General features: G+C 42.8%; 1 protein-coding gene across 8 annotated transcripts in view; it reads left to right on the forward strand.

Annotated features, from left to right (window-relative positions):
- The window catches only part of PTPRZ1 (protein tyrosine phosphatase receptor type Z1), a 949,709-nt gene that overhangs the window by 317,771 nt on the left and 607,511 nt on the right, over positions 1-24,427 (forward strand). For all 8 annotated transcript variants that reach the window (XM_069629084.1, XM_069629085.1, XM_069629086.1 and 5 more), the window contains exon 3: positions 6,379-6,558. In XM_069629084.1, coding sequence (XP_069485185.1) covers positions 6,379-6,558 — 180 coding nt within the window. The remainder of the gene's footprint in view (positions 1-6,378; positions 6,559-24,427) is intronic.

Below are 24,427 nucleotides of genomic sequence, written 5' to 3' on the forward strand. Positions count from 1 at the left end.
GGGATAGTGAGGCATTTACTGAAGCATATGATTTAATAAAATGACATATTTTGAGAAATCATCTAAAAGATGTCCGCCTCACATTTTTGAATATTCCACACAACCCCTTTAAAAGCAGAGCAAAACTATTGAGGGAAAACAAAGGAACAATCTTTTTGTGTCCTGCTCTGAGAGTCAAGGCATAGAATCCACAACCCTGCACATATACTTTAGTTGCTGCATCTGGAAGCCACTGCGCTCCTTGCAAAGAACATAATCTGCTTGCCAGAGCCTCAGCACTCTTGGTATTAAAATGGACTTGTGACATTTATCTCGAATGCCAAGAAATCATAAGCTGGCAAGTGCCCTCTTTTATTCTGACTTAAGACAAAGTCCTAGGTTACAGCTCGTAACTAGATTAAGGGGGTCCTACGTGAACCCCTGCAACACCTCACGCGTGTGTGACCTTTCAGCTCCCAGTTGAGATGCTCCCTAGCACAGCAACACTATATTGAAGCTTTCCAGACCTATGGGGGCCTCAGGGAACCTCAACATTGAGATGAAAAGCAACTTTCCTCATCCTACAGTAATGTGAAGTAAACCAACAGTGACTAAAAGACACCATGAAGATTCAAATATTGACTGTTACCCTTGTCTCACCAAGCAGCCCAGTACCTTCAAAGCCCTTTCTGCACACTAGCATTTTAGCATTGGATGCTTGCTGGTGCTTGTCTCGGTTAAAAGGCAAAATAAGAGTAGTGGTGCTACAGAGCGCAAATTAGATATTTGACAGCTTTCTTTGCAAATTGTGCCCCATGAGAAATACAGATCCCCTCCAGATCATATTTTCAATGGCATGGCTTTCCCCATGTTGTGGCTATACAGCAGGTGAAATTTTGCATTGTATCATAAATCTAATGTGTAGAGGTTTGGCTGGTTTGGCCATGCGCTTAGGAGAGGAGAGGTGCCGCTAGGATCTGGGACCATTTCTTGCTTGAACAGCATTTTCATCTGAGGGAGAGACTTGCAAGACCTTGTTTGGTGAACGTACTACTCAGGATGTAGATTCCTTTCTCAAACGATCGGATGACATCTATTCTCTTTTCCAGACATCCTTATTATTCCAACTATTGAAGAGTCATTGTATCTTTCCTTCAGAAATATTTCTTCACTGCTTGGAAGGACTTGATCCCTTGGAACATCATCCGAAGTGAAAATGGCCACCTGTTCTGCTTTTCAGACGTGTGTATGAACTTACAATTATTCACACTATTACACAGACTAACATGTCTTGGACACAGGAAGACAATAATGCACACTCAGACCTTTAGTTAGAAAGTATTTGGCTATTTACAGGCCCTTTATTCACACTAAAATAAGCATACATAAAACTGTAGAATAAATACAACTAGTTATGCATGGATACATGAACAAGGACAGTTATGGTAGATATACATCACCGTTAGTGCAGTTGTAGGAGGAAACTTAATATTGGCCACGACAACACTACCCACTCCCAAGGCAGGTAGGCAGAGATACCACTTCGCAACTAACGGGGCCTGGAGCGGAGCGTCCTCCCTCTCAGGGAGATTTCATCACCGGGGTTCCAATTCTCTGTCTCCCCATTGTCTCTGTCTCCCCACCCCTCATAAATTGCTGCATGCCCCTGGCTGAAGGACAGACAGCAAGCATGGGAGGCAAGAGCGGAAAAACCAGACAGTAGTGGAAAAACCTAGTTCGTCTCTCGCATGCTCGTTCCCAGCACCCCTTATCAATGCACCTGCACATCTCTGAATCCCCTCTCGGCTCATCCTTGAGTGAACAATGAGAAAACTGTCCTCCATAATAAACTCATCTGCTTCACACTAAAGTATTGCAACCGTTGCAGAACTCATGTCTGCCTTTTAACTGAGCTCACAGAAACGTAGACTTTCATTGCGGTTTGGAAGTGAATGTCACTCATTTTCGCACAGGCACTACACGACCTAAAATCCAAACCCCATTCACAAAGGGTACACTACTTGGCTCACACACTCAAGCGCTTGCTCACAGTCCATAAAGAGATCAATATCTTAGTTGTATGCATATTTGCCTATTAGTCAAAGCAGGATGTGTGGCAAATGCTCTAGGAGTGTCTGGCGTGGAGGTAATGAGTGGCATGCATGATGACAAGGGATTTGCTTCTATCGTGGTGCTGTGTTATAACACACTCAATACCGGAGACCAGCCTCTAAGTGTGGGTTTGGGATTCAAACCTGTGTTTTTCTGCGATGTCTTGCTTCCAAGACAAACACGTTGCTCCTAAGATATCCTCCTGGCCCTGAATGTCATAAGAATGGCAGGAGAGTGTCCTTTCTCAACGTAAGTACACAGAGTGAGTTCTCATACACATGGCATTACAACTGTCAAGAATTTTCCTATGAGCAATACATATTTCCTACTTACCACTGTGAGAAACCTGAAGGTGTCTCCCTGTTTAGTCCCCCGGGGATCTGTCATACAGGTGGCCAGGACAAGGCCATCGCTTTTGGATCCAGTTCCTGGGGGTGGACCAGTGCGGGAGTATCATCTGGATGGGGGGGTCCTTGGGGAGTGGCACACCGATGGGTGAGACGCGGTATCCCCCTTCTTTAAACACCTTTTCCCATCGTACCAAATAGGATATTCCAAAATCCTGCCCCCCTTTTCCGACACTTTCGCACAAAACAAAAGACAACAGGCTATTACCAGAGCCTTTTACTTAACATGTCCCAATACAAGGGTCAGGCAAAGTCAGGCAATTGACCAGAATCACACACACCTGCTGGCCCTTTCCCTTCCCCACAGGGATAAAAGGCGGAGCGGTACAGGACCCTATGAGCATGGCAGACCGCACAATGGGAGAGCTCACTAAGCACGGCAGCTCAAGAGGAGGCGAAAAGACAGCGCAAGTCAAGAGGATACCAATGGGAGAAGTGACCTTGCCCTTATCGACAGAGACCCGTGAAGACTCAAGAGAAGGAATCATAAGAACGCGAACAATAGCCAGCATGTGTTACAGCAGATGTCACTGGTGCCCGGGTGCCTCCTCCACTGACAGCCAAGCCAGGGAGAGATGCATGGCCCAATGGTACTGGCCTTGATTCTACAGACAAGAATGTGAAGCAGTTCATCACAGCCGGTGAGTCGAGGGGAGAGCCGATAAAGAAACCGAACTGTGTTGAATGAAAGTAGCAAGCAGTTAATTGAACTTTGAATAAGGCAAAGAACTGTTGGTAAAAGAAAATGGGAAAGCAAGCATAGCAGAATCAAACACCACGTGGGTGTTCACTCGAGAAACGCTAGGCGATTACCCTGCTATTGAACTACAGTTAGCAGAAGGCTTTGGGAAAAAGATGAGAAGAGGGGTCAAAGTGGCCATACCGGGGTCTTGTAAAATCCTCTGTACGGTCGAAAGTCTTTGACTGATGGATGATTGTGAAGCGAAGGGAAATGAATCCCACATGGTGAAAAGACATTGAGACTCGTGAGTGTAAGAGTCTAAAGTTCCATGGCCAGTGTGTTGACAGGAGTGAACCCGGCAGAAGGATGTCCACAGGGAACTGTTTTGCAAAAGTTGACAAGAGTGACCCCGAAGGATGGAGGCTGGCAACATGTACAAGATGCAAATCACAAGCATTACATGTACAAGATGCAAAGCACAAGCATTACATGCTGCATCACTGCATCAGTCCCAGGAAGGTAGCTCAATGAGGTAAACCTGTTCAATCCTGCTTTCACAGGTTTGTATGCTGTGGGGCTTAACCAGCCCTCCGTCCTTCTGATCTCGACAAGCTGCGCACCATTACGTTGTGTAATGAAATGTATTCTTGCAACTCTTAGAGGTAGCAGGGCTCCAGTATGAAGTGCTAAATATACATGTGGCATTATTGTTAAAAGCATTAACAGTAACAGCACATCTTGTGCAAACAACAGGTAGATAACTGGTGATAGGCAGAAGAAGAGCAAGTTTCTTGCACACAGGAAGTGTAGAATTTCACCAGGAATGGTACAACAAAGGTAGCATCACGTCAAGCTTCTCTCACACAAGCACTGTGGATAAAGAAGAGTCAACAAGATACCTCTCTAACAGACAGCAATGTGTCCCAACGCTGCTCTGCAAAGATCAGGTTCTGTGTCTCTCTCTCTCTCTCTCTCTCTCTCTCTCTCTCTCTCTACCTCTCTCACTCTCTATCTCTCTCTCTGAGAATGGTGCCGGTGCATCCGACATGCTCTGCTTGCATCCGACATGCTCTGCTTGTGGGTGCCGGTACGCCCGCCAGGTCAAGGCACACACAAGCAGAACTCGTAGTTTTCTCATGTCCGGTAACAACCATACCGGCAAGCTTACCGGTACCATTGTTACCGGATTGGCAAACTTATAAATTGCCGGGTTCCATTGCACTTACTAGCTGCAGACTTATGGTATGACCTTTATACTCACTATTCCCCCTCAGGCTTAGTCCTTCCACGGTGAACAAAGTTTGAGGACTCTCGAGGCGCAGTGTTTAAATGCAATGCAATATTAGAACTAGACAATGAAAGAGAATTCCATATACTAGTGACTAGTCTTGTTTTTTCCTTTTTCTTGTTTCAACACTTAGCCTTCTCTGGCACTGTTGGGCAGGTGACGAGGGTGCCCTGTTTACCATGTCATCCTGTGACTGCTACCCGGTGGGCTGATTGGTGGGGCTAGAGGATGGAGAACAGTGTCATGGCACCATCCTCTATCTTTGGGATGTGACATCTGTTTCCCCTCTGGCCACGTTGGTGGGTCCTCGACACTATACCACTCACGCTATAGGTCTCGAGTAAACCATGGTTGTGCCTCCCCACCCCAATCTGCCAACAATTGCCAAGATTTAGACATGCTGAAGGCATGTCTACAGGTATGGGGGAAGGATAGCTTAGGGTCAATGCATTTATCTTGGAAGCAAGACAACGCAGTGCAACGCAGGTTCGAATCCCGATCCCGCGCTTAGAAACCATTTTCTGATAATAAGCATGTTATAAAAGAACAATTATAATTACTCTCGTCTGGGTGATTTGCTGTGGCCCTACCAGTTGTGTATTACTGTCAGGTTTGACCTGTAGCTCCCCTTCACTCTCACCTGCTGATGAATTTGAGTCGGAGAGGTTGGCTGTTTGTTCTCCCTTCTTCTGGAAGAGATAGGGTCTGTTCTGGGGGGTCGTCACAATTTCTGTTAGATAAACAACCAGGAAAGAATGGTGTCACCCCCTGTATCAGCCCGTGTATCAGCCCGGATCTGAGCAAAAAGCCTAAAGGCAAAAATAAAGCCCGGAGGATGTTGAGTTGCCACAATCAGCCAATGGTAGAAGAATCCGTGCAAACCACGGATGAATCCATGTCTTGCAATGATGTAGGCAGGTAAGTGTATTTCAGTGGCAAACAATAGTAAGGCACTGTAGAGAATCCAAGAGCTGGTAAGGTAGGATCCAATAAGCAAAGTCCAAAAATCACATAGAATGCGGAAAGGAGCAGAAAGCATGTGGAAAATGAAACACAGCAGCAAGTAGGAAAGCGGAGGCATGGGTGGAAGTGGAGAGAACCGAGCTGAGGAGCGGCAAGACAGAAGCCAAGGAAGGCTGGCTGGAGGAGCAGAAACAAGAGATGGAATACCGAACAAGCACGGTATAAGGAAAGGAAGGTACCCAATGGAGGAAAACACTGCAGCATTGGAACAGAAGTGGCAGAAAGTTGCAACGCAGCGAGTGGGCAGGGCTTGGAGGTTATTATCTCCAGCGCAGTGTGTGAGAGACTAGACCGCGGGTGTAGATCGAGGCGTGGAGGGTTGGTCAATGTCGGATCTTCCATTTACTCCACAGCTTCCAAAAATGAAAGTTTGTGACAATTACCAATTCAGTATACATAGATAGTTTAACCTGGGGAACACCACCATACTTGCACAGGGAAACCCTCCAATCAAATGCAGTTGTGCAGGGATGTTGGACAGAGTCTCCTTCCCTGGCAGTGGTAGCTTCTGCCCAAACAATGGTGTTGTGTAAAGGTTGCTTGTGTTCCACCTGGAGGTGACAAAACCTACCCCTAGGCTATACATACCATCCATTTATGTAATGCCGGTCCATGAGTAAATGAATATATATTGTTTTTAAGATAAACGTTGCATTGCGGACAGTATTTGTAAATAATACCCTGTCACCATGCATTGTAAAATGTATTTCCATATCAATAAATCAGTGACAAATGTTGTAAAACAGCTTGTGTTCATGCTGCACAAATTTGCTGCATACACCATACAGGCAGGGAAAATGCAAGTGTTCTGTGTTTGTATTTGCATTTATTTTGAAAGTACACTTTGCATGTACCACTATTAAACATGTTTCTTGTTATTTTTATAGGAACTTTGAACCAAAAAAACTGGATGAAAAAATATCCAGCATGCAACAGTGCCAAACAGTCCCCAATCAACATTGATGAGGATCTCACGCAAGTGAATGTGAACTTTAAAAAACTAGACTTTCAGGGCTGGGAAAAGGAATCTTCTGTGGATACAATCATACACAACACTGGCAAAACAGGTACAATCTTATGTGTCTTAACCTTTTCTGGAGGAAATTGAGAGAATATTAAGGGTTGCCACTTTACTGACAGTCACAACTATGTGCATGTTAGTTAATCTGCGAGATTTGTTTGCATTCCTCTATAAATATGAATTGGTATATGTGGTGTGGGGTCCAAACATAATCTTAAAAATCATAAAAACAGATTTTAGTTAACACAGAAATGTGTCTTCTAGGTCACACTCCAACATCCAATATCAGGACAGTCTCTTGTCAACAGTTTCAGAAATTCAGTGGTGCACTTCCAAAATGCACAAGATTTCAGGGTACCGCCCTATCCCTCTCCAGAAGTCCTCCCGTTTCTCTCCAGTTGATGGTGGGATATTGGCACTTACAATCTTTCCTGAAATTCCATTAGATATTGCGTTCTCTGAGCTAGGAGCTTTAGATTCAGCTGACATGTTTCTTACACTTGCAGACAGAGCCAATTGGTGTTACTTGCCCCAGGGCTTAAGAAGCCCTTATTACCTACCTTTCCTAGTGGCCTGTTACTTCAATCTGCACAACCACTCTACTCATCCTCTGGTCCTGCTCCTCCTCGATGCCACTCCATCTGGTCATTCCTCCTTCCACCATGGATATAACCCCTTCTGATCAGGGGCCCACTCCTACCACCTGCCTTTGGCTAAGCATGCCCTCCCATTGTTTCTGCTCTGGCTAGCTACCACATCGATAGTGCATTGTGCTTTCTCCTGGTTCTGAACCTCTTCCTGAAGTCTTCCTCCTTTCACCTCCTCATGTACTCCTCCTTCCACCACCTCATGTATATTTTTTTATTTAAAATTGTATTTTTATTGGTTAACCATATTTCAACTTTTAACATATTTAACATACAAACGTTAGAACCTAGAAGTGTCTCTTTATATATTAGTCTTATCATCTCCTCCCTTTAGCAATGATCTTCAATTTCTATCTTTCAACAGTATCTCCACAAATTTCAGAGCCTCAATTGTTCTTCCAATTTTATCAACCATTAGTAGTCTCTCCCAAATCTCTTCCTCTTCCATTGAATCGCTTGGCTGTGCATAGACCCTCATATATTTCTTACTTTGTTCGATTAGAAATGTACAGGTCAGCATTAAGTCTCTGATTGTTTCAATATGGACTTTATCTAGACAGAAGCGACAACATGCTTCCCGAGGGTTGAGGCTATTTGTTTTTTTATTCAAACAGGCCAGAAAAACGGGGTGGTGGAGTGGCTCTAATATACAAGTCAACTCTTAAGTTGCATGTATCAAACCGACCAATATTTGATCACTGTGAGACTCTTTTCATTAAATTTAATTGTAATCCAGTGTCCTCCTTGAATCTGCTACTTCTCTATAGAACCCCTATTCATACACCTCTCTTTGAAGAACAACTAATAGCCTTTGTAGACAACTCTTGTAAGCTACATTTCCCCACTGATATTCTCGGTGACATTAATCTCTGGGCAAATGACTCTACAGATGGAATTGCTGCTTCTCTAGCTGAATCTCTACTTTCTTTACAATTTGTGCAACATATTAATGCTCCTACACATATAGGCGGAAACACCCTAGATTGGGTCCTATCCAAAAATCTTCCCATTACAAACATCCAGATAAGTGCCTGTATTTGGTCGGATCACCATCTTATATACTTCGAGATGATTCTTAATAACATCTTTCCCGTTGATCAGGTGCCACCTCCACCTTGTATGACTAGGCACATACGAAAAGTTACACAAGATGCATTTCATGCCACAGTCCTTCCACTGCTTCCATCACTTGAAAAATCAATGCCTCTTGGAGTCTTTGTAGCCAATATAAGATCTGCAGTGGACCAAGTATTTGAGATACTTGCTCCACCTTAAATCCTCTATAAATAAAAGTACTATTAAATCTCACATACCATTCACACCTGAGATAATCGAAGCTTGTGCTCAAAAACGCAAATTAGAACGTTTATGGCTGAAGCATCCATCAGAGGCAAGCCTTTCCACCTATAGGCTTGCTGTCAGACAGTATAAGACACTTATCTTTCAGACCAAAGAGATACACCTGAATTCCCAGATGGTTAAAGCAACATCTAGGCCTAAGGAGCTTTTCACAATTCTCCAAGAGTTGAAGGGCAGTACCGTAACCAATTTACCTTACTCTGATAGCTCCTCGTGCCAAAATATTCATTTTAGTTTTTCAAACAAAACTGTAACTCATCAAAAGAATATTGAGGACAAGGTTAACTTATTATCTGGTCATATCACCCCTATTATAGAGAGTGTAGAATGTAGTGCCGACTCTCCTGCTTTCTCTTTCAAAGCAGTTTCTAAAGAGGAGGTAATTGATGTAGTCTCCAAACTTAAACCCACCTCTTGCACCACTTTCCCTGCTGTATTATTCAAAGAATACATCCCCACTCTCGCTCCATGGGTGACTAACTTTGTTAATCGCTCCTTCTGTGAATCACTTGTTCCTGAAAGCATCAAAAAGGCATGGGTAACACGCTTGCTGAAGAAGGAAAATGTGGACCCTTTAGAGGCTGGTAATTATCGGCCTATTACAAATGTCCCCTTCAGCTTAAACTTTTTAGATAAGATTGCTTACTGTCAATATCAGTCTTTCGTTGAAGAACATGATATACTGGCTCCCCAGCAATCCGGTGTTTGACCAAATTATGGGACTGAGACCACGTTGCGGGACTTAAAATCATACATTGCTGGTATCATGGATGAAGGTAACACTGCTTTACTGTTACTTCTGGATTTTACCTCCGCGTTCGATCCCGTTGATCATCAACTTTTGGCAGACAGACTAATTTCAGTGGGAAAATGCTCTAAAGAAGCGACTGCTTGGTTCAAATCTTTCTTGGGACCACGTAGTATGAGAGTAACTAAAGATAATCCTTTCTCTATTGCCTCTACCCTCTTATGTGGTGTTCCTGAGGGATCATGTTTGTCACCATTACTCTTTAATATCTACTCACGCGTTCTCTGCGCACTTTTGTCGGTTATAGGCATATATTTTGCCAACTATGCCGACGATACGCAGATAGTTATCAAGCTAACTGGTGACTACCTTCAAGATCAGGACCGTATCAACCAAATCTTTACGGAAATCCAGAACTGGATGGCCATGAATTTGTTGGCTCTTAACAATGTCATAACTGAACTGTTTATTCTAGGCACTCTACAACAGTTAAAGATACTGGATGTAAGATATGAACATTTTCTGATTGGCCAAAATACTATCCAAGTCCCAAAAACTGTTAAAACACTTGGAGTTTTTTTGATCCTCAATTGTCTTCAATCAGCAGATTAGTTATCTGAAATCCTCTTGCCATTTCTATATTCAGCTTCTTTGGCAAATACAGCCTTATTTGTCCAAGGAAAATCTTGCCCTTATTGCAGCATCGATTGTGAATTGCAAGCTCGATTATTGTAATAGTCTATTTATTGGCACATCTCAGGCCAATCTTAAATGTCTGCAGGTGGTCCGAACAGTGCTGTGCGTGCTGTGTTTGGTCTCAAGCATAATATGCATGTCTCTGGGGCTGGGCGAAGCCTGCACTGGCTGCCTGTTCAACAGCGGCTGAAGCAGAAGGGCCTGTCTATTGTATTTAAATGCCTGTGGGGCTATGCCCTGTCCTACCTTACAGCTAGGATAATAAAAAGAAGCCTATTGGACGTAAACTACAATCCAATTGTGACATCTCTTTGATTCAATTTCTGTCTTCCTTGAAGAAAATTGGGGGTGCTAGTTTCAATCTGTTGGCTCCTGACTGTGGAATTCTATTCCTAGATATCTGGCTGAGAGCAACTCATTAACTGTTTTCAAAAAACAGTTAAAAACATTCCCTTTTGATGCAGGCCATGGTTAATTTCTAGACCACTTTAACAACCTTTCCCTACTCTGCCTCCTGTAACATCCACCAATATTTTGTGTAGGCTCTGTAGAATGTCTTATCCTGGTCCACTGTTGTCTATCCATTCCTCCTTTCTCCCTGTTCGTTGTTTGTTGTTCATGTTCTTCTTTTTCTACTCTTTTGTGTGCACCCTGAGGCCTTTGGGTTAGTGGCGCAATAGAATAATCCAGATAGGTAGATTGATAGATAGATAGATCTGTTTTCTCATTAGCTGTACCTCTCTTGAGTCTAAGATATTCAATCTGCACCGCATCAGTAAATCTTTGTAGTAGGGCAATGGGAATTTTTCTCAAGTATTCCGGTGGTTCATTTAACTTTTTCCGTTTCCATATAATATTGGTACAGAGTTTATTCTTACTTTTCAGTTCCAGGGTTTTCCCAATCTTTTTCCTGCAGCTTTTTATTAACCTTATTGGGATTTCCTTTTAGTGTTTCCAAGTCGATGTTATATGTCTCCAGATATTCTTTGCATCTGGCTTACCACCTCTTCAAGTTTTGGTCTTTTGGCATCGTCAAACTGTTTAGGATCTCAAAGGGTATAGGCGGAGAGTCGAGTACACATTTTTGGAAGAGGGAGATTGTTTTCCACATGACCATTGATGACACTGATTGACGTCTGAGCTCATACCTTATTGTAGTCAATGAAAGTGAATTTGGTAATTTCGGTAACTTTCTCTAGAAGAACGTGCCACAGTCTCCCCCTATTCTCCAGGAGAGATTTAATAGGGCATCAGCTCCATATGTCAGGACTGCTACCACCGTTTGCTTATAAAAAGTGATAGTCGGGATCAGAGAGAATGTTCCATATCTGCGATGAAGGGCTCTTCCCTGATTCATTAATTTCAATAACTTCTCTTTAATCCACAAATAGTGGCCTAATTTGTTTATATTTTTGTTGATCCGTACCCCTACGTAGATAATCGAGATGACCACTTCCAGTTGTTGATTGTCAATGGACCATTTGAAGACTTTTGCCTTTTTTTGATTACCGCCTGCTGGTTTCATTATTAATATCTTTGATTTCTTCACGTGTAACTTCATGTAATTTCCGTCTAGATATCCTTTAAATGCATCAAGTCTCCTCTGTAGGCCAATTTCCATTAAGTCAATGAAGACTATATTGTCTGCATTAACTATCCATGGAATCACTCCATCTTCCATTTTAGGCGGGAAGGTTCTGATGCAACCGAGTGATTCATTCATATCTGTGAGATATAATGCAAATAAGAAAGGGGCCAGGGCACATCCTTGCTTTATGCCAATAGAGGTTAGAATATTCCTTGATATAGAGCCATTCTTTGACAGCAGGACTTGTATGGACGTGTCCGTATAGACGGCTTGAATGGCTTCCAGCAGGTCTTCCAGGCATTTCCAACGTTTTAATTTGGCCCATAGGAGATCACAGCTAATTACATCAAAAGTTTTCTCTAAATCTATGAATCCAAAATAGATTTTCATCTTGGATTCCAGTGCTCTAGCCTACAAGAGGCTCAAGATGAATAGGTTCAGTGATGGTCCCACTCCACTTATAAAGGCTGTTTGTCGTGTGGTCTAGTATACCCGCCTCCTTAGCCCATGCTTTCAGATCACGCAGCAATAGTGAGTCAAATAGTTTACCTATGGAGTCAAGTAAGGCTATTGGCCTATAATTGCTGGGATCTCCTTGGTCCCCCTTTTTGTAAATAGGTACTTCAATAGCATCCTTCCATGACGATGGTATGATCATATTTTTCACTATTTGTCTGAATAATGAATGAATGCATCAGATCTGTCCTACATTCATTATTTTCCTTGAGCATATAGTTTGAAATACCATCGGGCCCTGCTGCCCTTCAGGAACTTAATTCTTTGATCATCCATGATATCTCAACGCAATCAAACTTTATCGCCCAGGCTCTCAAGTTATTTTCCCCCTTCCGGCGATTGGCTTTAATTTCTTTTGAAATAGAGCTGTATAATGTTCCACCCAGCATTCTTGCAACACTTGACTGGTTGCTACTGCTGCTTGGAAATCATCGCCCTTGTTGATGATATCCCACAGGTTCCGTGCATTACATGAGTTTATCACCGCCAGCATTCTTTCTGAATCACACTGGGCTCTTTTTGCCCTGGTGGCCTTGAGCCAGTTCTTATATGTTTGTTTACATCTTCTAATCAGATCATGTTTATTGGGGCAAATTTTCAGTCAGATTATTTTTTAGTTGGGCTCTATATTCTTTCCTTTTTGTCACCAATTCCTTACCTTATCAGCTACATGCTTCCTGACCATCATTTGATTCCCTCTATGATAATTTTTAATTTCTAAATCTTTTAATAATCAGCTGTATTCTACACCAACTGGGTTGTCAAGAACGTGGCTTTCAAATCTTACTACTATTTTTGGTAAATCCTTTTATTTTATTCTTAATTTGTTACGCCCCCACGTTACTTCTACAGGTGCTGTCATAATCTTTTCCAACTTCTTTATTGAGATATATTTCTATCATTAACAGGTTATAGTCACTGTTTAGTTGTTTTATAAATTCAAACCATTTAATCCATTGCAGGGTGTTCCCTGCCACAAAGCAATAGTCAAGACAGGCACTACTCGTGCCACTGTACCATGTATCTGCCCCTTGTAGATTCCCCGCTGTCAAGCCGTTTAGTATCCTCATTGCTCATATCTCCATTTCATTCATCCATCGCAGGGCTCTGCTCTCCAATTGCGATTCCTTTTTGGGTTTTCCTTCTATATTTAACAATTTAATGTTTAGTTCCCCACATATGATGGTCAGTTGGTTTTTGTCCTCTATCATCGACCTATCAAATTCATCCATGATGTCCTTTATGTATTTCTGAAGGTGGCATTTATTTTCCACTCCAGTAAGTGTTAATTAGGAGTATTTGTATATCCTTCTTTCCAAAAAATGTCTTAATTTTTAAGATCTGTACTAGGGTATTAGGGATGTGATGATCAGTTACCTGCAAATCACTATCGATTTTAATCAGGGTAAATAGACCCGCATAGGGCTGTCCCTTTGTTCCTTTGCTTGCTGGATTTGCATAAACTTCATAATAGCCCTCGCATATTGGTTTCACCCATAACCAGGTTTCTTGTAGGCATACGATTCCGTATTGCCCTAGAAAGTCGTCTTCTCCTGAGTAGAGATGACTAAATATACGAGTGTTCCATGATGCACATACCACACTCTCTGGCTCCTCTTTCTTTTCATTCTATTGTGACTTTCTTGTGGCTAGCACCCCAGCCATCCACGACCAGTCTGTGACCTTTTTTTCCCTTTGCTGCGTGGTTCCTGCCATTTTCAGTTGTTTCCAGGAATTATCGATAGCGAATCTTAATTTTTTAACCCGATCTTCTGGGGATTTCCTCCCTTCTCTGCACAACTCCATTTTGTTTCTGTTCCTATCTGGGCCAGGCTTTGTCCTGTCTTCTTGGTCCCTTTTCTTATCAGCCGAAGTTCTGGATTTGAGTCCCATCATGTCTGTATGCTTGGTCTCTTTCCCTTAAAATATCCTGAGGTTTCTTGTCAGTGATTTTAAGGTCACTCAGGTTATAACCCAGGAGGGCAATTTTATCTTTCATCTCCATTAGAAATTCTTTTATTATTTGGGATTTCAGGTGCAGGGTAACCCAGTCTAGCCTTCTCACATTGACAAATTCCACAATTAAGATGTAATCTGATGAGATGAAACGCAGGGCAGGGATTTGCTTGAAGCGATTCATCTCTTTTTCCCTATTTAAAAGGACCTTTTTCAAATCTTTCAGGACTTTCTCTAGCCAAACTTTGTGCCCTGTTTCAGTTCTGCTGGATTTAGCCTTATGGTCCGGCTCTTTTCTTTTCAGTCTGGAGTTAAGCTTTGTTTGTGCTCTTTTGTCAACAATCTTTTCACTCTTTTCTTTATCATCCAGTTTCAACCTTATTTCCTTTGTTGGAGCTTTCCTTTTTTCTTCAAGTGTTTTCAAATCTTCAACGTCTCTCTTTTCATCATTCTCCACCAAGCTTTCTCTTTCCCCTCTGGTTTGTTACTATCCCTCTTCACTTCATTTCCAGGTTCTCTTATTGTTCTTTGGAAGTGTTTTCTCTCTGATTTCTTCAACTGGCAGAGCTCGTACCTGCTTATCTATTTCTGCCCATTCTGAGGAACTAAAGTTCTCCCATTTGTCCTCATCCTCCAGATCTTCTGTGATCTCTATCAGATCACTGAGACAGTCTGCCTCTACCATTTCTACAATTTGCTGTCTTCTAGACTATTATTCATCGCCTTAGAGTTGTCCAGCACTTATGTCTCAGAGAGATTTGTAGCTATCGTCATTTCTCTTCTAGACCTTTTAGCACATTGTGTTATTTCCAATCGAGGTGGAGTTCTTATATTCCTTAGGAATGCTGGTGAGCCGTTTGTTTTCTGTTTAAATGTTTGTTTCACATTTTTAGATTTTTTTCCCTTTTCTTTTTCTCTTTTATTCTCCTTGTCGATTTGAATGTTTTCATTTCCTCCTAATGTCACCGATTTCCCTGCTGTGTTTTAACCCTGGAAGATTGGAAAATTTGATTTATCCACATCTTCCGTTATTTGCTGCAGGATCGGTTTAAAGCCATCTTGCTCATTAGATTTTTGTTAAAAAATCATTCCATTCTGTGAGTCGAACTTTCCTTTTGTCAGTTTCAGCAGCCCAGTCTATGGCTTGTTTTCGGAATTTGCATCCATTCTTTTTATAGTAGTTTTTCCATTTTCTCCCTGCTTTAGGGGTAACATCTCCTTTTTTACAATTTCACACTGAGCCCACTCTCCCCGATCATGATTATTCTGATCGTCACCTTTTTTATACAATCTCCTCATCCACTTACAATCTTCAAGAACTGCCTCCATTAATAGCGATCTCTCGTTTGCCTCACTTCTGGCCAAGTCACTCAGATGATTTTGACATGTATTCGTTAATTCAGCTTCTTTATCTAATCATTGTTCGATTTTTTCATAAAGCAATCCAAACCTGTCATCTGATCCTTTGCCTTTACATTTACCGTATGGAGATCTTGTATGGATTCATTTGTATTTTCGTACAATTTTACGAAGGAGGCAATTACAATAGTTAAGGCTGCCATGACTTTTGGACATGCGCTAGATCACTCATTTTTTCCTTACTTTTGGTTTTGTTTAGACTTGTTTCCATAGACTCATTTTGTTTTGATATTAACTGATCTTGGAATGGGTTCCTGGGTGTTTTCGTCCTGTAGGGGTCCTACTCCCTTTTTCCATAAGGGAGCTTTGTCGTTGTTTCAGATATGAAGTTGGCCTGATAGTTTCCCGTCTATGGCTTTCCCCCTATTATCCTCCTGCAAGTGAGGAAAACAGGCGGCTTCCATGTCTAATGCTGCAATCTTTTCCTTTATGAAAGAGAGACTGTTTCGTTTCTCCCTCACTATTTTCCCAGTAAGAGCTGAAATATCTTGTATAAGATTTTCAGCCAAAGCTGAATTGCTCGGGTCCCTGATGAGCCAACCCGAGATCGGGGTTGCATAGCTATTAGCCATTATAGACAGGGATAATTCTTTGTTTCCTGTGGCCATACTTTTCTCAAGATCCAAACCCACCATAGTATCTCCTTTAATCACAGCAGGTAGGGTAGGCTCTTTTCCTGTCTCTTCATTAGGGTCTGGGTCTTTAAATGGCCAACCATCTTGTTCCGGGTCAGATTCCCTTTCCACCTGTGGAGCTGGATATTCGGGAAATTCCACTTCTTCCAGAAACTCCCAAGCTAAGCTATCCAAATGACTAAATATTTAATTCTACATCCTTGCCAGCCTGGGATTGTGTCTGTTCCGGACCTCTTTCTGGGTTTAGATGAGCGATACTTGTTTAAGTGGAGCTTTTTGCAATTGTCTCCAGTACCGGCTGCTTCACGGGCAGGGCTGGGTTTGCGCCAATCATATTTGCTTCATTTGGTAGTTTATTACTTGTCTTTTCCGATCTCTTTTCCATCACTAAAACATCATCATCTCCCCCTTGCCCCACGCTTTCCCCCTTGTGTAGCACTTTGTCCCTACGCTCTTTACCCGAACGTTCATGCAGGATTGGGGATTTGGTGGAATCGGGTGTAGATTATTTACTTTGTTTTGTCCCCAGCTCCATTTCAGCAGGTACTGAATTCTCTGTGTCAGTCAGCACTAGGGCCGCTGGCCGCAGATCTAGCCTTTTGTCGGGGGTATCACTAAGCAGCATATGGGTTTGAGTTTGATCCCTAGCGTTATCTTCCCTAGCTGCATCATCCAGGGCCCCCCCGCGCCACTCTTTTGGTTGATAGGCATTCAGTCCTATGCTCTATATCCCCTCGCCATATCCTCCCCCAATACCGGTAGACTCAGCAGAGGGGTATTAGTCAGATAAGAAGTTACTTCTTTGGTGGGGGGGCATGTTCTCTTCCATTCCTTGGTCAAGGTTCAAGTCCAAATTTCCCATCAGTACTTTTTGTCGCGGGTGCATAGACGAAAACTCCAGTGCACTGAAGGGCAGGCGAGATTGTCTTAGATTTGTAGTAGCAATTACAGGAGAGGATTGCGTTGGGAGCAAGTTTACTTGCTGTCTCACCGGCAATCTTGTGTGAGTCCCTGATGGCTCCCCCATTACAAGCTGGTCTCCTGCCGGTCTCTTCATCGATGTGCAGCTCCTCTGTTGAAAACAAACGCAGTACGCAATAGTGGTATGGGCTCCAACCCACACCAGCAAACACCAAGAAACACCACTTCCACACCACTTCCGCCCTGCTTTAACAGGGTGATTTTGTGCTGTGTCGTGAAGACCAGCCCACAGCAGCAGCTCCTCCTCACGCTGCTTAAGGGGCCAGCAGCACATCAGGGGTTAATCAGTAATATCTTCAAACGCCTGATGCCAACACCAAGAAACACCACTCACGCACCACTTCCGCCTCCTCATGTATTCCTCCTTCCACCTCCTGATGTCTTCCTCCTACCATCTCCTAATGTCTCCCTCGTACCACCTTCTGATGTCTACCTCATACCACCTCCTGCTGTCTCACTTCTACCATTCCCCATGCTTCTTCTCACCGCCCGCTCTCTCCTGTTTCTCCCCCAACTCTTTCCACTACCTCACCTCTGAGTTGACAACTTGCTCCAAATTTCAGCCACTTTCCCCACCAAACACTCACTCTCCCACCCTTGAGATGCCCTTTTCATAATTTAGTGGGTCCTCCCATTGGGCTAGTTTGGGTGTTAGGGTCTGCATGCGTCTGTCGTTAAGGGGGCTGCTGTATTATGGGTTGCTGGCTTTGTTTCTTCCAACCACAAGCGTAGGGTACGTCTTATTGTGCAATCAAAGCAGTGGATAGACCATGGTTTTAAGAGGCCACCATCTTGGAGTTCCTGTTGGTGTAAGTATGCAGAAAGCTGTGTCTGCAGTGGGACCCATGGTAAGCATTGTAAAGGCTGGTCAGTTGCAATTATAGTCCTGGTGAGGTCAGTCCCTGCATGTTGTTGAGGGTTCAGGAGGGAGTGTGCTGCCCTGTGTGAGGATGTTCCTGACCTGGCAATGGCCTTAAAGGGGAAGTAGCACTTTTGTCTTGCCTTGGACTGTCTCTTGCACAATGATTGGGATTGAGTAAGGGGGACAAGGGGTTCCTCCTCATTCTGCCACTGAGACAACTGTTCACTAGCTCGGCTACCATGATCATCCCACTAGAGGTCCCCAGATTAAGTCAGGAAGCTTTGACTGCATTGGAACTCATTTGTACTAACCTTATTGGAGCAAGAATATGTTGTTGAATGACACCCTGCATAGAACGTGACTCCAAAATCATGTACAACAATCTTAAAAGAGATACGCCATTGCACATAACCTGCTATGTCCTTAGATGTTATTTAGATGTTGTGATGCCAAAATATTTTGCAAATCTATATGGTCACCACCATTACACATCTATCCTACTAGCCACTGGAATACACTCTACACTATTCATCCTAAATGTCTGCATAATCTCTTAGTCAGTGCATTAACAAGAGCTTGGCGAGCGGTGAAAACAACTGGGGAATTTGCAGGTGATTTTATGAGTGACATAGCTTCTTTCATATGATGTATCCCAGTTAACCAGAACATTGGTACTAATCTTCCTGACCCTGACACATCCTACTGCATTCACAATAACTAGAGCAAACGGGGTTAGCAGTTTCGATTGCCTGGAAAATGCAGACATCTAGGCACTCAGCCAGACCACCACATTCACACAAAACTCTCCAAGGGTTCAGGAATGTGGAGCAGTTTCTCCCATATCTGGAAGCAGCAGCCTTCAGGTACTGCACAAAGTTATAATCCTTTTAGGATTCATCATAAACATAATGAACTGGCTCAGTGCAACCGTGGCAAAAATGTGTCCAGCTTGCATTCCCTAAACATATGACACACACAGTGCCCTGGGATCTATCATGTCCTGAAATGACTAAAGCCCTGAAAAATCCAGCAAAATTGGGGTTACCCAATTTCTTCAGGCACAAGATTGTGACTACCTTGTCATGGTCCAGTATGTGCAAATTATTTTTTATTTAGAGTGGGGCCTGAGGATCATTTGAAATGCAGCGACATTCTTCTATGCTCTCAGAAGTGCCAAAAGAGCCAGTCATTTTCAGAGCAGACCATTCGCCAGATTCCCACCTGACAGAGCATGGGCTAATCTGGTTCCACAGACCTATACAAAATACAGTGTAATGGAGATAGCCTTTGTCCGAGAAGCCTACATGGCTTCAAACATGAGACCTTCACTGTGCTTCCAGTTCAGGAGAAGAAAACCAGTTTGCTCTTGCTGGAAGGCCTCTTTGCCTTTGGGTACCTTCTGGACCAAAACACATGATGATGTGAAATATACCCCTGGTATTTAAACGATTCCATCTTTAGCAAGAGATTTAGCCAGAGACCTCTAACCAACAACTTTCTTCTCTACGTAGGGCCCTTGCTAAAACAATATATTTAGATTTAGATACATTTGTATCTAATTCCTTCAGGGCACAGATATCCTAGAAACTCAACGGGAAGATAAACAACCCCAGCTCGGTCCTAGATAATGGGATCATATCATCTCTGTCATCAACCCATTGATTGAGAAACCATCCAAAGAAGTCTCCACAAGAGGGGCAAGCACACTGCCTCATCTATGTGCAGTTTACATACCATTACGAATAGCATCAACTCTGCCTGATGCCCTTTAGATGCTTGTCATTTTGGACCAAATTAACTATGTGACCACTTAACTAGCACAACACATCAAATCATAATTATTGCTAGTCCAGAGGTTAACTGCAATGTAAATTCCCCAAGCAAGTCAGATAGACTCCTACTGTTCCTCAGTGTTAAACCATGCTGCATTATCAATGGTACATTCCTTAATACTGACAATATATCATAAATTGTATATTTTCATTCAGATCTCATTCCTTTTCTTAAAAAACTCTAGCATTCTCAACCAGTCGTTCTCTATTGGCTGCACCAATCACTGCTAAAGGCAACATATTACAGAGCATGTCCTGAAAATGCGACCAGGGAGATCCAAAATATATCTTTCTTACTTGTTCTGTATAACATTATGAACACACATCCAACACATAGGCTTAGAAGCTAAGGCCTCATGCTCAATAGAGTTCAACCACTTCCTTAACCTTCCTATTATCACTGTGCAAAATCACTTCAGTGTTACTGTGATCATAATAGGAAATCTTTAAATCCAACTCAGATATGATGTTATGAGCTTCTAGTGTTAATACACGTGAATAACCTATCACATGTATGTTCATGTACAAGTAGACAGCCTTTCTGAACTCTTGATCAAGCCCTCTCTCTGTTCACAAGTGGTGACTGTCCACAGCAAAACTTTAAAAGGCTTCCTTGGTAATTGGGACCAAGGACATCCAAATACACCCCTGCACACATTTTCTAAAAACAGACAAGACATAGAACATACAGGGTTCGATCTTAAGCCTGCCAAGTCAATACTATCCAACTACTCTCTTTCTTTGCTTTTACCACACAAAATCAGTTTTGTGGTATTCTAATTATGACAGTACAACTTTTAATCTAATTCTGACATACATTTATCATAAAGTTCACTCTAATTACCAAAAATATAATCACTCTGATCTTCAAAGCAAGCACGTTATATAACTCCAAGTAGGGCATGCATGGTCATGCGCATAGGCTTTGCTAGAGGGATGGGGGGGCTGAGGGGGCTATAGCCTCAAGTCTTTTGGTTGTAGCCCCAGATCGAAGCTCAGGGACTACAAACAAAAGGCTATAGCTAGCCCCGAATCCTGCACGTCCCAAAATTAGCTTAGCCCCTGATCTTTTCCAGACCTAGCAACCAAATCATTTTGATCAGTGCATATATTAAAAGGGTCAATCCTGTACTCTCCTTGGAAGGGCCCTGCCAGTCTCTGGTCCAGTTTAACTTAATATCTGTGATCCAAATTGGTGCACTTGTACAATGGATGCAGCTACTTTTGCTTGATGATCTCAAGTAGAAGGAAGCATCATTAATCCTCTATACTTTTGATTCTGTTGAGCTAGGACAGTCATCTTCACATATAACTGTGTCCTTTACAATGAATGCTACCCCATCATCCAGATTTAAAAAAAAACATTTTTAAAGACTTAATTTCAGTAGTGACCGTTTTCTCGACTAGAAGTGGACCCGTTTTTTTATGTATTTGTATTTAAATGTGGGCATAAGGAAGACAGGTGGTGAGGAGAAAGAGTGGGTGTAAGGTAGTGCGGGAGGGGATGGAGAAATCACCCATAACATAAAAAATAAAAATAAAAAATAAAATAAATGAGTTGACTTCTGGTCGAGCAAAAGTGCACGATCAAAATTAAGACTTTAATAAAAAAGGTCTTTCAAAGCACGTCGTCATTGACATTTGTATTTATTTGAGATGAAGTAGTTATTCACCTAGAAACCCTGTACAAGATTTACAACAACAGGACTAGCATTCCCATTGCTGGATGCTTTACATCTATAGATGAATTAATGTACCGGGATGTTGAGGTGCTAAATATGGAAAATGAAGAGGGAGCAACAGAGGCATTTCCATCATATACCGTGATTACCAGTGATTACCAATATTTGACAATTATCTACAGGTGGATCCAGGGAAGAGCATCAGTACGTTTGATGCCATTGTATGCCTTTGCTGACCCTCCTGAAGCTTGGAGGAATTTGTTAATCACAATCTTGAAACACACTACTATGATTACATTTTAATGTCAGGTGTTAGGGAGTTGCAGTGGTGAGGTGCAAGTAGAAGAAGCACTAGGGTGGTTGGAGAACAGTAAGGCTACGTAGGGAATGCAGTTGCAATGTGAGAGGAGCACAGCACTGGTATGGGGTTAGCAACACAAAGGCAAGCCAGTCCCTGGTTAGATTTGTGGGATCAACGGGGGACCTTGGAGAGGCAGCTGTGTTGCATGGAGAGCCACACTGCACATAGGTGGTGTGCATAGGTGGATTAGGAATGAAGGAGATTGGAAAGGTATAAAGTAGTAAGAGAAAATAATTTGTTAAGAGAGCTAAGGAGCAGCAGTCCAGCCTGCTGAGGTCAATAGCTGATATCAGGGTTTTCAAAGAATGCAATGCCATGTGGGGGCAGGTTTAGCAAATGGTCACAAGGCTTAGTCTGGCAATGGTCGCACAGGATGTGTTTAACTGTCGGGGCTTCACGTCACTATCCAAAGGAACTCCTTCATTGTGAGACAAAGGGGACAGCGTGAAGCTATTAGGTGGAAAGGAATGAAAAGAGGGGAGAAGCAGTACATTATTATAGGCAGGAGGAAACATCACTTTTCTTTTAGAGGAGCATCAGGGACCAACCCCAAACCTCTGAACCCACTGCACCCAGTATCCTTCACGATGATAAGCTTAGGCAGTCTAACCCCTTTTCCATCCCCACCTTTATTTTCTGCATTGTTGCACATGCCCATTAATTGTAAATGTTAACTATTCATTACTAACCTAAATCTTTTTCTGGTAAATGTACTGCTTTGTTGTACAAACTGTGAGGAGCCAGGAGTGAGACTTGGACACAAGGAATTCATGGTTTTGGTAAAAGACTTTTATTAATATAAAAGTGGGTGGGGAAATGCTGCTCTGTCCCTGCTCTAAGAGGTGTTTCCCTACATAAAACCAAAACTAAGGGTCTGTCAATGTCAGAATGTCCAAAGCAAAACAGTCCCGTGCCCAAAACTATTCTGGCCCTTGCATTCTAACAAAATAAACTCCAAGGTGAAAAGGGCAATCTGTTTGGCCTTGAGTGGTTTATACATGTTCAAAAGGGAAAATATGTAACTCCAACAGAAAAGTTCCAGAAGGATAGAGTTCCTTGTTCCAGAGGGTGGTTCCCTTGCCCTGTATATCTCTTCCCACTGTTGTAGATTCAAAGATATCATTTCCTTGAGTTTCCCTTGTTCCACAACTGATAAACAAGCTGGTCTTACATGTTGGGGCGGTTCGGATGCACAATCAGGCTGAATCAAGTAATCAAGGGTGAACCAAAGTCTGTCAAAATGTACGATTAATCGTGCTGGAGTGAATAGTAAACAGCGTCTTCCCACTGCAGCTAAGTAAGGAAGGATGTGTCAGAGTACATTGGAATGAAAAGTAGTCTCAAGTAAGAGATATTAGAGGGAAGTGTGTATACTTACGAAGCGTCTAAACTTTAGGGAGTAGCAATGCACAGGTGTCACCTGCCATCACATATATCCGCTGCTGAAATCTGATGGGGGCGGGAGCAGTAAGGAGACTGGAGAGTAACGAGAGACTAGACTGTCGCATGGAACACTGGGTGGCATTATGGGCGGAATTTGAAGGATCAGGCTGATCCTCCTCCATCTGTTCCAGATGGACTGTTGGCGGAACCAGGATGTGACACCTTCTCAGGACCCCTTTTAATGTGTTTCTTATACACTCTTTAGTTTGTCCTTGCCTGGTGTGTCTCCCTACCAGGGCTCTCTTATATGAACACACTTGCAATCGCCTGGTATACTCTACTGCCAGTGCTTTCCTAAATGCACTCACTTTGAACTGCCTGATATACCCTCCTGCCAGGGCTTCCTCAAATGTACTCACTTGCAGCTACCTGCTATACTCTCCTGCCAGGGCTTTGTCAATTGCACTCACAAGCAACTGCCTGGTATACTCTCCTGCAAGGGCTTTTCTCATGTGGCCTCTGCACACACTTCCAAACTTGATATTTTCTTATGTTTACTTTATCTGACACTGTTTCGTCCCGGTATACTATCCTGCCAGGGCTTTTCCCATATGTTTATTGCATACACTCATAACTTTGAAAGTCTCTTGCTTTCATTCTGTTTTCCCCTTTAAATAAATGCTAACAGCTTTTTTCTCTGGCATATACTTAATTTTCTTCCTTTACAGTCATTCGCAATCGGCATGGCTGCCAATACTTCCCGGTGTCCCTGCTTCCTTTCGTGTACCCACCTGCTCTTGCTGGCATACTTCGTTTCTCTCACAGTGAGCCGGTGGCGGTCGTTCAGTGTTTCTTACCGTCTCGCCACCTTTGTTCGGCTTCTCTGCTTCTCGCGGTTCATGCTGGGCTCTTGTGCTTAGTGCTGTGCTTTGGTAAGGCAAGCGCTACCTCTGGACACCTACGATCACCCAGGAGCCCTGCATTAGCTTCTGGTATTCCCGCAGCATGTTTACCCTTTTGGACAGCTTTCCTTTTCTTCCTTTATGAGCTGGTCAGCTTCACAGCACATTCTGCAGCTCCACGGTCTATCCCAGCCTAAATAAAAACAAATACATAAGGGTATGGAGTGCCACATGGTGACAAATGGATAGAGAGGCCATTCAATATGCAAGTGGACAGTTCAGAGGTGAAGGAGGGGAAAGAGAAGATTTGTGATCAGTGAATAGACGATAAAGGAGGAGATGAGGAGC

Source organism: Ambystoma mexicanum, chromosome 12 (assembly GCF_040938575.1).
Source record: "Ambystoma mexicanum isolate Mex_15411 chromosome 12, UKY_AmexF1_1, whole genome shotgun sequence".
In the NCBI taxonomy this organism is placed as follows: Eukaryota; Metazoa; Chordata; class Amphibia; order Caudata; family Ambystomatidae; genus Ambystoma; species Ambystoma mexicanum.